This window comes from Artibeus jamaicensis, unplaced genomic scaffold (genome assembly GCF_021234435.1).
Source record: "Artibeus jamaicensis isolate MK-2021 breed Jamaican fruit bat unplaced genomic scaffold, CSHL_Jam_final contig_354, whole genome shotgun sequence".
NCBI classification, from domain to species: domain Eukaryota; kingdom Metazoa; phylum Chordata; class Mammalia; order Chiroptera; family Phyllostomidae; genus Artibeus; species Artibeus jamaicensis.
In genome coordinates this window covers 722870-740813 of record NW_026521803.1, presented here as the reverse complement: position 1 = coordinate 740813, position 17944 = coordinate 722870, and the positions used below count along the sequence as shown (strand labels likewise).

The following is a 17944-nucleotide window of genomic DNA, read 5'->3' as shown; positions in this document are numbered from 1 at the left end:
TCTAAGAATTTTTCATTTGATTTGATTTTATAATTTGTACAGTTATCTGAAGTAATGAAAGTTTTATTTACTCAATATATCTTATTTCTTTTTCTCATTGACTGATTATAATCACTTGTAATATTGAGTAATAATTTTGGAGATCTTTAAAGTTTTTAATTTTCCCATGAATTCTAAGTTTCATCACTAAGTAGAATATTTATTCTAGGTTTCTGAGCCTCGTGGTTGTTTTTATAAGGAATGAAGTTTGAATTATATCAAATGATTTTCATTATCTATTAAAGTAAATATATTATTTAAGCAATTACTTCAGGAAATTAGTGATGGGTTTTTCTAATATTGAACTATAATTCTGTTGCTCATATATACCCTACTTATCATGTTATGTTACTCTTTTATCACACTACAGAATAGGATTTACTATTATTTTAGCATTTTTAACCACTAGTCTAATAAGTAATGTGTGTGTGTGTGTAAGTTCTACTATTGTTACCAGAACTGTGCTCCTCTTGGTACAAATATATTGAGCACTCGAATATTTTTTCAGTAATTTGGAGCCACTTATTAAACATTGTTATAAATAATCTATAAAATCTATTATGTATAAATTTCTGCAATAATGTGTTTATGAGATATCCAGGGCAATGCATTGTTGTAGGCATAATGCTTTGGTTAATTGTTCAGTTGATGTGGTTTGGGGGTTATAGTTCCTTCAGTCCCAACTCGTATGAATTTGGGTAATATATATTGTAGCAAAGTCTCCAGTTCATTTACAGTTTTAATATATGTTGTTACATATATACAAATGTATACACACAGTTATTTAGGCATATCATTTTTTAATTTTCTGTGAAGGTAGCTATTTTTCCTTTATGTTTACATAATTTATGGGTTTTAAAATTTTTTTCAATCTAAATAGTTGAGGTATCACCAATTTTTTGAGAAGTCACTATGTTAATTAAGTCTACTTTTTTCTGTTTTATTGACTATTTAATTATCAATTTTTCATCTACTTTTAGGTCTACTTAGATAATTTTTTTTCTTTTGGGTTATAAACATTTTATTTATATATAATCTTTCTCATTTGCATTTAAGGTTAAGAATCAGAGATTCTTTGGCCATTGTCATGGATTTTTGGAGTTTAATGTACTCATTGTTTTTAACATTTAGTGTATAATTTTAAGTGTTGTTTAATTTTGAATTCAAGATGTCATTGGTATTCCTTTATAAATTTACATTTGGATAGACCTGGTAATTGTTATTTTTTAATTCAAAATTTATTGCATATTTGTCAGCGAATGTGGCAATAAATTTAAGTTCTTCTCTGAGGAATTTGGCACAGCTGTTGCAAAACATAGGTCATTCAGTTCTAATCTCAGTTACAAAAGAAGACGGGGAACCTCGTTATCTGTATTGACTCAAGCACAGGCAGCTTTAGTACCTAGAGTTACCACACATAGTTATAGTTTGTAATCTCAAACCACGAGGGAAAAACCAAGCAGCCGGTCAGGAGGGTCAGAAACATCTCCTGAGTCAGTGAATTTCTCCTGTGAGTAATGAACAGGAAAACGGTAAGGCGTTTCTTTAATGTGAAGGAAGTATCAGATAGTCAAAGTCCAGTTCTAAGAGAGCTCAAGCAGGTAGTGCAAACCTTCTATAATTTGGAATTTAAAATAAGAATCCCCCCTACTTTACTCTCCTATCCCAGTGCAGTTTGATTTGAGCAGCAGAGTGAGCTTTGGTGGCTGAAAACGTTGCTGTTCTTTGCCATTTGAAGCCCCAGTGTGGAACGCTTGTGGGTGGACCCACAGATAAACAGTAGGATCTGTTATGGATAAGCCAGGGGAATTTGTTTTAAATGGGAGTGGTATTTATGCTTTAAATAAATTAAAATCACTAGTAAATTTTTTAAATTACTGGTGTTATTATGTTTAATGAATAAACAGATGTTTTAAACTGTGAATGCCATATGATTTCACTCATACGTGGAATCTAATAAATAAACCAAACTAACAAGTAAAATGGAGACAGACTCACTGAGAGAGGAGGATGACAGCAAAGCAGGAGAGGGGATAGGGCGATTGAGCAAAAAAGGAAAAAGAACTCCAGGACATGGGCAACTCTATGGTGATTGAGCGTTGGGGTGGGGTGAGCAGAGTGTAAGGGGACTAAATAGTAATGGGGAAAAAAACTACAATGAAAAAAAAAAAACCCTGAATACCAAGCACCTAGCCTTTTTTCTCAATCTACTTCAAAACTCAAAGTCCATTTACTGGCAGGCTGTCTTCCTTTTTCACTCTCATCTTGCCATTCCTCTGCTTTAACACATGAAGGTCTTTTGTTTTTGTTCTGCTTTATTTTAACCCTCATGACTCTAAATCCCAATTCCTTTAACCTGCCTTTCAAAGCCTTCAGTAATTCGAACAGATCATCTTGACTAATGTCTCTCACATTTTTTAAACATTTTGCCTCAACTCCTGGCAAACTAGTTTCTCCATTATCCCTTGTAGCTGAAATGCTGCAATTTATACTTCCATATCTGGCCTGAATGCCTTTGCCCATCTCCTCTGCCTTTGTACGTCCTTTTCATCTTTCCTGGAACTCCAGGGCCAGTTCGACCACCTCTTTAGTAAAACCTTCTGGGCCATATCTTCCCCTCCAGTGCTCTCTCTGCTTATGTTTGTGTTAGGGAGATTCCCTCTTACCAGTGGATTTATTATCTTTAAATGATGTTGCATAAATGTTACTCTGTTTTCCTCATAAATAGTCAAGAGCAAGGATCACAATTTAAACTTCTGCTTCCCCAACAAAGTCCCAGAATAATTTACAGGGCATAGGCATTTATTCAGCCCAATAGGCCAGCTTCTCCACTTTACAGAGTAAGGAATTAACATTTAGTAGGTTAGAGTATCCTAAACTATCAACTTTAAGCCTCACATCAATGTCTTTCAATTTTTGAGTGTTCTGTCCCATTGGGGGACCACACTTGGAATTATTTCCAAGTTTGATAAAACATTTCTTCTTTGGAAAACTGGAGGAAACCTGAAAATGGTCCACACCTTTTTAAGTATTTTGGTGTATGAGAAATCTTAATTCTGTTGTGTTAGCTTTTAGAGCCACCAAAAATCCGACTAACCAGGAATTTCATGGCCCTAGACCTTTCTGTCTTTTTATTCTTCTACCAATTGTGTAATTAGCCATCTATGTTTTAATAATTCACATGGCTGTGCATTCACATGCTGTTTACACAGTAAGTTGTGTCATCGCCTTTGAATTAAATAGGAAAAAAAGATTGCAGGCTCAGAATTTGAGACTCCCTTGCGTAATCTGTAGCACAACAAAGCATCCTTTGTGAAGCAAGTGTTAAGAAATTGCTAAATAAATGTGAGAATAAGATTTTCTTGCTCACACACATATGAGATAATCACCACATTAAAATTTTATTCATAGAAATGGTAAGATTTGTGTGTAGATTTTTTTATTAGTATCCATCCATTTGGAGCAGTGACTTGCTTCACAGGGCTGTACAAAGGCACGTCCTCAGCGTCCAATTGTGTTGCTGGGTGTGCAGTGCCTCGGTAGGGTCTCAGTGGAGAAGGTAGCAAATTTATTAAGCGGGGAAACAACTAGAAAACATACCTAATTTTTTGGCAAATGCTATAACTATTTTATAGTAAAGGAATTAATATGTTAATGTATTAATAGTAGCTAACTCTTACATAGTTCTATATACCAGATATTGTTTCATGTGATTTCACATAGGATGTCATTTAAAGTTCATAATAACTCTCTGAAATATGTTCTGCTATCATCTTCATTTTACAGAGTAGGAGACTAAGCAATAGAGTTTAGTAACTTGGTGAAAGTTACAGAGCAAGTGGTAAAGCCAGGATTCAAATTCAAGCAGTGTGGCCTAGCATCCTTTTACTGACCACCTGGCTGTCTTATGACTTAGAGATTGTGAACAAGATGTGTGACCATCAAGAATAACAAACACACAGATTGTCAAACTATGTTACATCAGCATTGTGCTTTCAGTATGTTAGGAAATACATGAGCAACAAATATTTAAGAGCTAAGTGCTTACTTTGACCTTCACTTAGTTCTCTTTGGAGATAACTGTGTGGGCTGTATAAGTCTGAATTGAATGCAGAAACAAAGGAAATTAGATGCAGACTCTTTATGAAATCAAGAATTGCTTCTAATTCTTTTATACTACCAAAGAGAAATCAGATTGAAATGTAGAATAGACTGTATTTACAGTAAATGTTTTGTGTTTCTCCTCCCTTGTTTCACAGTCTATCCTTGAGACTATTCCAGATATACCAGTTCATTCCAATGGATCGGCAGAGCCTGGACAGGCAATTCAGAATGCAGTGAGCGGTGAGTGATCCACACTCCTATTGACCTTGAGCTATGTCTTCTCGCTTCTGTGCTGGTGCTCAATGAAATGAGCAGTGAATTTCTGAAGGGGAAATGTAAGTGTGTTATTCTCCCCATACTGATTCCATCACTTAAGCAGGCACTCCCTCCACCTCCAGGCACCCTGCTCTGCCACACCAGACCAAATTAATAGAGCCAAACAGGAAGCAGAATCTGTCCCTCCTTTGCTGCCACCAGGTCAAATAGAAACTACTCACTGGGGTAGTGTCTTTGAGTTGGGGCCTCTCTCACAAGTAATCTGCTCAACAGCTGCAAGCAAGCGGACAAGTAGGCCACGCCCCAGCAGCAGCAACATTGAGTTTAGATGGGCTTAATTTTAATATCATAAATATATGCAAATATCCCACGTTTGGGCTTTCCTTTAGTTATACTTAATGCCTTTCACAAGACATAAAAATCTAAAATTGAAAACATCACATTAAATAGGAAATTTGTTTAAAGAATGATTACAGAAATGTGTTCGTAGGGAAGTCCGATGACACTGTATTACTGTTGAACTGAAATCATTCTGGGTGAATTGATGTCTTTCCTCACATGTAAACATTCTAATGTGCTTATGAATGAACTCGTAAATAGTTTGTGCTTATTTTACAGTAAATAATATTGATTGATTAAATGGCATATTAAATGTTTTATATCTTTTTTAATTAGATGATGATTATCTAGAAAAGAACATTCCACAGGAAGCTGAAGAGCTGTCCTTTGAAGTATCTTACTCAGAAATGGTTACAGAGGCTCCAAAAAGAAATAAATTTAAGAAGTCAGATTTTAAAAAAGAAGACTATGTTTTAACTGTAAGTAAAACCCTTCATCCTTATTCCAGTAGTTTCCTGTCACTTGTCTATGGCACAAACTAGAATTTTTTTATCCCCGCCTGAGGACATTTTTTTAAATTGTTTTCAAAGAGAGAGGGAGGGAGAGCAAGGAACAATGTGAGGGAGAAACATCAATTGATTGCCTTCCCATACGGACCCAACCAGGGATCAAACCTGCAACATTTTGGCAATGGGATGATGCTCCAGGGCACAAATGAGGATTTCAGAAAAACTTTCTTTGTGTGTGCCCAAAGGATGGGGAGAGGCCGAGCAGCAGTGACTCGTAGCACTCGGGAAGCACCTGTTTGTGTAGTGCATACAGCCTGCCTGGCTGTTCCTGGCAGCCCTGGGTTGAGGAAGAGTTGTAAAGGTGTGTACATGAATATCATTGCGTAGGTGAAATAGGATTCCCACCTGGCTTGTGTGCTTTCATGCACTTCATATCCTTACTTATAGGTTAGTACAGACTCTAACTGTATTATCTACTTGTGCTTCTAGAAGCACGTATCAGAAGAGAAAATTGCAGAAAGTCACAGTCCGAATAAGAAATGAAAGCTTATAGGATAGGCACTAAAATTAATCAAAAATAAATTGAAGAATTTATATTATTATTATTATTGAGGAGCAAGTAGTGCTACATGATTCATTATCTGGAAAGCCTCATTTATATATTTATATATGTATATATATACATATATACACACATACATAAATACACACATACTTTATATGTATTATAACATATGTAATATAATATACATTATGTATGTGTGTATATATATATATGATATTATATCCTGAGAGCCTAATACAGAAACTGTTACATTAATCTATTTGCTGCTCAATAAATGCCCTTGTGAAGAGTTGGTGACACGGAGCCCTGAATATTCTGTGCTGATCAGCAGGTAGCATGATGAGCAGGGCTCAGGTCATTTCAGAGCCAAAGGTAATAGGCAGAGTCTGCCCCAGGGAGCCTGGACCATTCCAAGACAAACATCCCATGATGGAGAGGAAGAAGAGGGCAGAACAAGAACTGTAAGATTCATTGAGTGCCTTCTATGGGCATAACACTGTACAAGGTATTCAGTTATAATCATCCCTATGATTGGTCCCATTTTTCAGCTGAGGAAACTGAGGCCCAGAGAAACTAAGTGATCCCTCTTGGTTCCTAAGCAGCCTCTATGATGAAGGGCACAGTGGCATTGTGTAATGATAGGAAATCCAGTGGGACTCTGGTTTCCAGGCATGCCCCTCTGAGTCTTGAGAGAGAGCTGTCCAAGCCAGCACTCTGGCCCCCAGGGCCCTCACCCAAGTGTATGTTTCCTCCTGAGGTTTCGTTCACCTAGGGTACAGAGAAGCCTCCCTCCTGTGATGAACTTTGCATGAGGTTTAGTGTGAGGTAATTGCTCAATAAGGGATTGTGGTGGTATATTGTTGTTATGTGTTATTGTTGTATGAAGGCTTGGTCTCAGAAGATGAAATAACTAAGTACTTAATAGCACAACTTATACCCTAAACCACATCCTACCTTTTAATATTTAACTTTTAAATACTGGGAGTTTCTAAGGAACAATTATTGAATGGATGAATGAATAAATGAATTGGTGGATGGTTTTAAAATCCCAAGGAAGCTCTAATTTAAGGAACTCATAGGGAAAATGTGTACTTAAAGCTTTGTAATTTAAATCAGCATTATAGTTTTCTACTTTAGCATTTTTAGTACCACATTTCCTGACAGCAAAATATTTGTTATATGCTATATACTCACTATATATATATATACTTATTCCATACTTATTGCATAATTCTATGTTAATTATATAATATTTACATTTCATTATCATTACTGTATTTTTCAGACTATAAGAAAAACTTTTGTTCGATTCCCAGTCAGGGCGCATGCCTGGGTTGCAGGCCAGTTCCCAGCAGGGGACAGAAGAGAGGCAACCATACATTGATATTTCTCTCCCTCTCTCCTTCCCTTCCCCTCTAGAAAAAGCAGTGTGTGTCTTATAGTCAGTTATTAAATATTTTACCACGTTTTTGCTTCATTTTTTCTCTATTTTTCTCCTCTAAAACCGAGGCGCATCTTATGGTCCGAAAAATACGGTACATATAATACTTGCAGTGATACTTACATGTTAACAAGAGCAATCTCTTGGTTTTAAAAGGTCTTCTTATAGTCTTCACAATATTTCTAGATTATTGAAGGGTTTTTGTTGTTTTAATGTATTTTTCTTTCTAGTATGGAAATAGAGAATGTAATAATATCATTGTCTTTAAAATGATAGTAGATTATTTGACACTTTCTATGCATTTTTCTTTTTAAGACTATTTAAAATCATCTAAATTTGATTTTTAAGGTAGACTAACTACTCTCTCAGCAAGCATGTGCAATCAATTTCAACTGGGAAATTACTTAGTCTTTTAAACTGTTCAGAAGAGAATGTGTGATGCCTGATTTAGGGAATATAGTCCAAATAATATGCTGAAAGCTCTCCTGAGCGTACACAGGAGGAGCGCTCTGTATAACCATCTTACCTGTAACCATGGCGTGTAGGTGTCATGCGGTGCCTGGGGCGTTTGCTATTGACAGTACAGGATGGTTCTTAGAAAAAACAGTTTTTATGTTGTGTTGCAAATGTTATAGTATATTCAGGCCATTACTTTACTTCAAATTGATCATAGTAGTAACCTGCGAATATTCTAAAAATCATATGTATAATCTTTTATGATTCAGCATGTGCCTCAGATTTTTAAAAATTATTATTATTAATGTTTGCAAATAGCATGTCTTGTATAGATTTAGAATGTTCAGGTAGCATTTGAATGAAGGTATAATCATTTTTCTTAAATAATAAATATTCTTAATATGTATTTTAGAGATTTATTGTTCCGAAAACCAGATTTGGCCTAACTGAAGCAGGAGATCTATCTACTGAAGACATGAAGAAAATTCGCCACCTCTCTCTGATTGAACTGACAGCCTTTTTTGATGCCTTTGGAATTCCACTGAAGAGAAACAAAACAGAGAAAGTAAAAGGAAGAGGTAATTAAGAGGATCGATTTCTTCTGATTTTAACTCTTTGACATACTGGAATACGATACCACTTTTCTGATTCTTTTTTTTTTCTCTCTCTCAACTATTTTACAATGAAGACAATGGAATTTTTGGAGTTCCACTTACAGCCCTACTGGACAATGACCGAAAGAAGGACCCTGGAGTAAAAGTTCCCCTTGTACTACAAAAAGTGAGTAGAATATAAATGAATGGGGAATTAATAGAGCTTTGTGCTTGCAATTTGCTATTTGTAAAGTTGTTAATAAATTTTTCTTTTAGCTAAGGCAAGCCCTGTTAGGGCTCAGGCCCTTGCTGATTTTCTGTTTCATTCCATGAAGCCCCATTAATCCCATAAGTACTTGGACCTATTGGCCTTGCTGTGAACTCTTGGAGCCTGTTACATTGTTTGACCATAAAGCATCAAGTGATGAATACTTGGCTTCCTTTGGTTATATTTTTTTCCAATATTTAAAAAAATATTATCTCTGGTGTCTTCTGGCCAAGATGGAGGTGTAGGTAGATACATTTTGTCTCCTCACACAATTAAAAGAAGGACAACAACAAATTTAAAAACAAAAAATAACCAGAACCGCCAGAAAATCGAACTGTCTGGAAGTCTAATGACCAAGGAGTTAAAGAAGAAACATTTGCCCCGACGGGTAGGAGGGGCGGAGACAGGCAGCTGAGGTGAAGAGGACTAGCAGCAAGGTGGTGGCTGGAGAACTGGGGCAGTGAGACAAAGGCTGGAGGATCAGGCAAGGTGGTGACTAGCAGAGTGGGCGGTCCCACATTTGCTTGCAGATAAACTTGGAGGAACAACTGGGGAGTGAGTCAGATTGCGAAACCCAAGGTTCCAGTGCCAGGAAATAAAGCATCAAAATCTCTGGCTATAAAAACCTGGGGGGTTGCAGCAGTGGGAGAACCTCCCAGCTTCATAGGATAGTTCACTGGAAAGACACATGGGGTCCTAGAATGTATACAAACCCACCCACCCAGGAATCAGCACCAGAAGGGCCCAATTTGCTTGTGGGTAGTGAGTGAAGTGACTGAAAGCCAGCCAAGAGCTGAGGAAGCTGCATTGTTGCTTCCCTCACCTCTTCCTCACATACAGTGCCATAATGCAGCCAAATGGGTTGCCCCGCCCTGGAGAACACCTAAGGCTCCACCCCTTAGTAGTAACAGATGCACAGAGACAAAAAAAAAAAAAGGCCCAAATGAAAGAACAGATCAAAGCTCCAAAAACAGAAGTAAGTGATGAAGAGATAGCCAACCTATTCTGATGCACAGTTCAAAACTGGTGGTAATAAGGATTTTCACAGAAATGGTTGAGTATGGTTGCAAACTAGAGGAAAAAGTGACAGCTATGCAAACTGAAATAATGGAAGATATACAGGGGACCCTCAGTAAAGGGAAGGAAACTGGGACTCAAATAAACTATTTGGACCAGAATGAAGTAATAAGCATTCAACCAGAACAGAATGAAGAAACAAGAATTCAGAAAAAATGAGGAGAGGCTTAGGAACCTCTGGAACAAGTTTAAATGTTCCAACATAGAAATCATAGGGGTGCCAGAAGGAGGAGAGGAATAAGAGCAAGAGCAAGACATTGAAAATTTATTTGAAAAAATAATGAAGGAGAACTTCCTCAACCTGGCAAAGGAAATAGACTTCCAGGAAGTCTGGGAAACTCAGAGAGTCCCAAAGAAGCTGGACCCAAGGAAGCACACACCAAAGCACATAGTAATTGGGTTAACCAAGATGAAAGATAAGGAGAGAATCTTAAAAGCAGCAAGAGAAAAGGAGGCAGTTACCTACAAAGGAGTTCCCATAAGACTATCAGCTGATTTCTCAAAAGAAACCTTGCAGGCAAGAGGGGCTGGAAAGAGGTATTCCAAGTCATGAAAGACAAAGACCTACATCCAACATTGCTCTATCCAGGGAAGCTTTCATTTAGAATGGGAGGGCAGATAAAGTGCTTCCCAGATAAGGTCAAGTTAAAGGAGTTCATCATAAACAAGCCCTTATTATATAAAAGGTTAAAGGACTTATCTAAGAAAAAGAAGATGATCAAAAATATGAACAGTAAAATGACAACAAACTCACAACTATCAACAATTGAACCTGAAAACAAAAACTAAGCGAACAACTAGAACAGGAACAGAACCACAGAAATGGAGATCACATGGAGGGTTATCAGCAGGGAGGGTCAGGTGAAAGGTATAGGGAATAAGAAGCATAAAAGATGGATAGAAAATAGACATTAAGAATAGTACAGAGAATGTAGAAGCCAAAGAATTTATATGTACAACCCATGGACATGAACTAAGGGGTGGGGAATGCTGGTGTGAGGGGGGTGCAGTGCAGAGGGGAATAAAGGGGAGAAAGTAGGAGAACCATAATAGCATGATCAATAAAATATTTTTAAAAATAAAAATGATTTTTGGACAAAAATATTTGTGCATATGTATGTGTTTGTGTATATTTGATTATTATGTCTGAGATAAAAGATGACCATTAATTATGGGCAGTGTGTTTAATGATCATGCAAGTATTTGCTGAGGTATATCATAGGCTTAGTGTTTCAAAATGTGTGTTTGTAATCATTTAAATTAGTTTTCCAAATAATGCTTACTAAAGTATAAAAATCAGCTTGTTATGGTAGTCTTTTAGGTATGACTAGGAAAATAGAATAGAATTAGACAAAGAAAAATTTTGGTTTTGGAAGTTTTGAAAGTGATGTTATTGGAACTGTCATATGCTAGTATCTATCATTGGTGAATGGCACATGTGCTTTAAATTGCGTTTTTTTTTTATACCCAACAGTTTATACCAATTTACCTGAGTATGCATTTATTTAACAGTAAAATCCAATGGCACAATTAAAATTGAAAGCCCTAAAACCAAATCCTATTGAACTTTAAATCGAGTTTTTAAGTGATTTGTGAAAATACTGACTGAGGAAACATACATTATTCACAGTCATAATTCTCCATCTCTTCACTCTCAACCCCCTCCACCTTGCTTCCCCCCATTATTCTGAAGTGAACACAGACATCTTATCATTTTACTTCCTGAAGTGTTGGCACTTCCAGCCGAAGTCTGAGCCAATCCAGGGCTCATCCCTCAACCCTGCCTCAGTTGTGGTTTGGTGGGACTAAGGACATTGCTCAAGTTTAGTGATTACACAGCAAAGCTGGGATTTGAACCCATTTCTATGAGGGCCAGAGCCCAAGTACTTCACCATATGCTGTGCTGGGAATCCCCAGCGCAGCATAAATTCTAAATTTTGCTACTAATACCTCAAGTTGAGCTACTCCTCAAATCAGGTAATTAGTTGGTTGCCAATGGGAGAAGGGAGGAAGGCAGAGGATGCCGGTGACTTGCCAGTGTGCGTGGGGCCTGTCTGTAGGGTGCCTCTCCTGCTCAGGGCTGTTCCAGTGCCCTCCAATCCTGTCACATTTGTCAGCACTGAGCGGCCTGAGAAGGTTGGTGTTACCATCTCCTACTCATGAGACAACTAGGACATAGTAAAGTAAGGTAGTTTACCCAAGGACATGCAGCTAGCAAGAGGTAGATGTGAAAAGGAACAACACAGTATGTAATCAAAGTCAAAGTCCATGGTGACTCTAAGATTTTCTTTTTAGTTCTTGAATTAGAACCAGAATTATGCCCCTTGTCCTCTGTGTACAGGGCAGAGTTTGAAGACAATGAATAAAAATCCAAGATGGAGAAGATTCAGTACACGAATTTATATTGTTATGTAAGTGCAGAAGCCTAGCAGAGGATGTAGCAAATGGAAGGTGCGCAATAAATGATAGTTCAAGTAAATCCAGGTTTATATTGCATTAGCAACTCAATAAATGTCTGCTATTATCCCTACTGATGTTAAGTGTTCTTCATTTAAGGCAACCTGAGATATTACCTTTCTGCTCCTATGGGAGAGTCTTTTCTTGTGAGTTTCTTCCTCCTAAATATCTATTTCTCTCCAACCCCACAAGAACTACCCTAGTTCCAGGTACCATCATATCTTGAAGGGAAAATAGCAGAGACTGTAGATCTGCTCTTGTGTGAAGTCGGGCAAGTATTCATCCTTACCATGCCTCAGTCTCCTCAGCAGTAGAATGAGGATCCTACTAGAGCCTTCTTCAGAGGGTTATTGTGAGGATTTAAATGAGTTGATCAGTGTGAAGTACTGAGAACAGTATCTAACAAAATGTACACGATCAATGTCAGTAGATGATGATGATGATGATGATGATGATGATGATGATGGTTAGTATTTTAATGCCATCATCATCACCATGAGAGTTCACAGGAGGTATAAATGTTTATAATTTATATCTCCTTGGTCATATTTGTAGAGTTCCTATAGTTTGTTAGCCAGAGCAGTTGCAAGTACTGAGAGTGAATTTAGAATTTGTTCTTACTGGTCAGTCTGCAGAGAGCGATATAGTAATTGCCTCTTAAAATAGTCACCGGGCAGCATACTTGAGTGATGAAGAGCAGGAGCTTCAGTGAGTCGGTGCCATTATGTTTATGGTCGACCTTGGGAAAGTGATATAACGCCTCCCAGGCTCCATTTCCTCGTGGAGACCTCATGGGGCGGCTGCAAACGCTGAACACGGTGTTCCGGTACCAAGCATGTATAATGCTTAGTAATTATCATTTGTTGTCATCAACAGTGTTATTTTACTATTTGTAATTGTATTGGAGGTATTTATTTTTGTAATGTATCATTGCTTTCTAGTTTTTTGAGAAAGTTGAGGAATCGGGTTTGGAATCTGAAGGAATTTTTCGACTTTCAGGATGTACTGCCAAAGTCAAGGTAATAAACATTTTCTCTCTTCCTAGTTGGAGATCTAAGCTAGCCAGACCCAGTTCACACAAGCATCAGATATTGAGTCCTTTATTGTTGTTTTGATACTATCACTTGTTCCTGCCTAGTTTTCCTCTATAACTATGATTAGGTGGTGTTCCATCGTCCTGAGTTGTGTATCCTTTTAAACAAACGACAATGAAAAACCAACGACAATGAGATGGCACATCAATTCACCATCAAAACTGCTGCTTGTCTTTAGTTTGAAAAGTTGAAAAGTCCCATCACTGTTTAGGGGCTTAAACACTTTAGTTTTCTGTGTTCCTCTCAGTCATGGAATTCATTAAGCCAACTATTATATGAGCCCGGATTTCCATTACCAGTTACTTTATATTCAGAAATATTCTTTGGTTCTCCTTAATGAAATTCTTTATAAGAATTTATAGGTTGGCCATAACTGCTACAATACCCAGCAGCTCTAAAACCAAATTCCATTTTAAAGTAATGTTAGTTCCTACATATAAAAGCACCCATGCAGTGTGAATTCTTTTACTTTGCTTTCTTACTTATATAGGGTGGCAAACTCTAACATTCAGTAAGGGGGAAAAGTCATTGGAAAACCTGCCTGCCCGCCCTGGGATCACTCTCTGGCTGGTGGGCATGGGAACATGAGCATTTTAAATGATGAATCCCTCGGAAAAAGTCTCAGGGAGAAGGAAAAGTGAACCTGCTTCTGTTTAAAACTATTAAAAGGAAATGTGTAGAGGGGGAAAAGCATCTCTTCATTAATTCATTTTTGTACATGTTTTGAGAAATTCTATCGGCAATCTCCAAGTTTTTATATAGAAATATGACAAGATGTGTTTCTAAGTGGAAACTGAGAATAAATAGGCTGTGTCTATTGGAAGTTCCAGAAAGCAGATTCTGGAGAGAAGTTAGGAAAAGAGGGTTCTTGGAGGATGGTGCTTCTGAGAGATAAGGGATGGAGGTGAGGACCGGGCAGCCTGAGCCTCGGGCCACAACACGGATCTGACAGTTCATCCTGTCCCAGGAAGCAGCCCTGAGCAGAGTGCCAGTGGACACCACACTCAGTCATTGCTGGGGCTTTCTACAGGGGAGGGGCCGAGGCGGATCAGGAGGTCCTAACAGTGGGGAGCCAGTTACCTGGATTGTTGTAGATGATTGGTAAGTTCTTTGTGAAGGGAGGTCAGAGTGGTGTACCATACTTTGTCAGTGGTAGTAAGGACTAAGGTGTATGGGTGACTTGTGACTTCCCAGGGCGGTAGAGATCTCTAAATACTGGCACAGGTTCTCTAGAAAGGCGGGAAATCCCTAGTGGCTCCTTCAGATGTATACTTTCTAAATGGAATCTGCTGTAGTCTCAGGTTCTCATAGGTGTGGTTGTTGTAGACGGCTGAACAAACGTACCAGTCTGAGGATGACTGGTAGAGTCATCTGTAGAGTCAGAGAATCAGAATGAAGTAAAAAAATTATTTTTCTTTAAGAGAATTAGACTGCTCCCTCTAACCATTTCTTCAGAATCGGAGAGCTCTGTTTGAACATATTCTTGCTGGCTCCTGTTTGTGTGTGCTTGTGTGTGTATGAGAGAGACACACAGAGAGACATTCAGAGAGTGTAATGCATGCGATTTCAAGTTCTCTTCTTAAATAACCAAAATCCATTACGTGACATTTCTTGTATTCATGAACTTTAACATCATACCAGAACTGCTTTTCCTTAGCTAATCTTTGACCGAAAAATGCTGATTATAGGCTAATAACTCCTATAAACTGTCCTTATTGGCACATGCATTTCTAGATCACATTTGGTTAGAAGTCTCTTTTCTCCTTGCATCTGATGTAGTTTTAGCCTATTTATTTCATCTCTGATTAGTCCAAAACATGTAATCCAGATGTCTTCATGGTTTGAACTCCAGGAAAGCCAATGTGAAAAAAATCTGGGCCACTGAACAAAAACTAGAATATTGCAGTTAGTAAGGCATTGTAACTTGATATATTAAAGGGGTCTTTATTTCTCTCCTTGTACAAACTTTAAACTATTTTGTTGTATTTTCATGTTAGGCTGATTTTTTTCTGGGAATATGCATGGGGGAAGACTGTTAACAAAAACCACTGTACTTCTTCTCTCGTTGTGCCAGGTGGGGGACACTAATGTGTCGAGAACAGGCCAGCCGAGTCTCGTGCTTTCAGGGCCTGGGAAGACTAATAGGAATGTGCTGCTAGGGAAGCTGCTAGTCTGAGCCACGCAGGGTCCACAGCAGCTGAGCCTGTTCCTGGATTTAAGGCCTTGGATTATTTGGAACCAATTTCATACTTTGGTTTCCATGATGTTCCCCCCCCCCCAATGACAGAAATTTGAGCCAAACACTGGGAGATATATTTTAGGGAAGAAGACTGACTGTTTGACATGTAAGATTTTCTTTTTTTTGCCTCCCAGAATTATTCTGAGGCTTCACTAAATGTTATATAATTAGTGCCATGCTCTGCTGGTTTTCCTTCCTGAACTGATTTTTGAAGAAGCCATTGTCACAAAACTACCTCAGAAATGGGAACAGACTGTCTATTTGCCAGAGGAGATTTAAGGACGTGGCTCTGACCCTTGCGCAGGGTTCACATTAACACTGGATGGAAAACATGACTTCTCTAACCTTTAAATGCTACCTGCCTTTGGCAAGGTAAATGCAACACCAGGTTTATACGATTTCACATTCAGGTCCACAGAAATATCAGCTCTGGTCCCCTGTGCCACGGTCTGCTCTGGTTTTAACCAATAGAAGAGAGACTTTTTCTCAGTTTTGTTTTACACCGGCCATCCAGACAAGACAACATGATATTATTACCCAAATATCCATAACCACATACGCATGCATTTCCCTAGTAATAAAACCGCAGGTTATAATAGAGAAGGGAGACATACCAGCAGCTTCCATTTACCGACCACTTACTGTGTGGCAGGCCCTGCCCCCTGAGCTTTCTGTTGTATCATCTGACTTAATCTCTTTGAGGTCATGTTAATATTCCTATTATACAGTGAAAAACGAGACACCAGCCATACAACCAGTCAGTTGTGGAATTGGGGTTAAAACCTAAAGAATCTGTTCCTAGAGCCTGCTCTCGACACTGGAGCCACGTTGCCTCTTAGGTGACTGCACACCGCTGCCGGCTGGAGTGTGGCCACATTTGTGTTCAGGAAGCTGCCTATGGCAGGGGTACGTAGGAAATGAATTTGAATTATTCTGCCCTCACTGGTGCTTCCTGCTCATTTGAACACCATTTCTCCTTTGCTTTACAGCAGTGGTACCAAGCAATGGATGAAAAACATTTTTCTCCCCCTGTATTTCCTGTTAACAACACTTCCATGTGCCCATTACTCCAGCTAGTGATCCGAGATGAGCCCCATCTTGGGCTGTTACTTCTCCCTCTGAATCTCATGTTCAATTCATCACTGATTTTTAATTTTTTTCTTTTTATCTTTTAACCTCCTACACCCATTTCTCCCCTCCTTCAACACCCTTGTCTTTGGCAACCACCAGTCTGTATCTATGAGCTTTTTGTGATGTCACAATAAAAGTGAGACCATATAGTAATTAGTAATTGACTTTCTCTATCTGACTTATTTCACTTAGCATAATGCCTTCAAGGTCTATCCATGTGATTGCAAATAACACAATTTCATTCTTTTATTTTTTTTAGTTTTATTTAGTTATTTTTCAAGTACAGTTTTTTGTCTATTTCTTCCATCCCAGCCCCCCCATGCTCCCCACCTCCCTCCCATTTCCACCTCCCTTAGTTCTCGTCCCTGTGTCCTTCCTATTTGTTCCTCTAAATCCCTCCCCCTTTTTCCCCTTAACTTCCCTTCCCTCTCCCCTCTGGTCGCTGTCCCCTTGTTCTCTATTTCAGTGTCTTTTTTTTTTCTGCTTGCTTGTTTGTTTTGTTGTTTAGCTTCCTGTTAAAGGTGAGATCATATGGTATTTGTCTTTCAACACTATGTTGTTTTTTATAGTGGCTGCAATGATTAGCATTCCCACCAACAATGCACAACTGTTCCTTTTCCTCCTCGTCCTCACCAACACTTGCTGGTTTTTTATCCTTTTTGATAATAGCCCTTCTAACAGGTGTGAGATGATACACACTGTGGCTTTGCTTTTTGTCTCCCTGGTGATTAGTGATGTTGACATCCTTTCATGTGCCTGTTGGTCATTTGTATGTCTCCTTTGCAAAAATGTGTATTCAGATCTTCTGCCCACTTTTAAATTGGATTAAATTTTTTTTGCTATTGAGCTGTATAAGTTCTTTATATTTTCGGGATACTGGCTTCTTATCAGATATATGATTTGCAAATATTTTCTCACATGCAGTGGGTTGCTCTTCCATTGTTGATAGTTTTATTTGCTGTTCAGAAACTTTTTAGTATGATGTCATTCCACTGGTTTATTATTGCTTTTGTTGCTTTTGCTTTTGGTATGAGATTTAAAAAACCATCAGCATAATGTCTGTTTTCTTCTAAGAGTTTTATGATTTTGGGTCTTATGTTCAAGTGTTCGATTTATTTTCAGTGAATCTTTGTGTATGGCATAAGAAATGGGTCAAGTTTCATTCCCTTGCATGTGGCTGTTCAGTGTTTCCAACACCATTTATTAAAGAAACTGTTCTTTCTTCATTGTGTATTCTTGGCTCTTTTTGTCATAAACCAATGGATTTTATATGTGTGGTTTTATTTCTGGGCTGTCTATTCTGTTTCAATAATATGCGTGTCTGTTTTCATGCCATTACCATGCTATTTTAAGTAC

At 38.1% G+C, this 17944-nt stretch overlaps 1 protein-coding gene across 8 annotated transcripts in view; it reads left to right on the top strand.

Moving 5' to 3' along the window:
* The window catches only part of ARHGAP28 (Rho GTPase activating protein 28), a 222503-nt gene that overhangs the window by 165707 nt on the left and 38852 nt on the right, over nt 1-17944 (top strand). For all 8 annotated transcript variants that reach the window (XM_053664302.1, XM_053664301.1, XM_053664304.1 and 5 more), the window contains 5 exons: nt 4299-4383; nt 5095-5237; nt 8142-8307; nt 8418-8509; nt 13066-13143. In XM_053664302.1, the coding sequence (XP_053520277.1) occupies nt 4299-4383; nt 5095-5237; nt 8142-8307; nt 8418-8509; nt 13066-13143 (564 nt within the window). The remainder of the gene's footprint in view (nt 1-4298; nt 4384-5094; nt 5238-8141; nt 8308-8417; nt 8510-13065; nt 13144-17944) is intronic.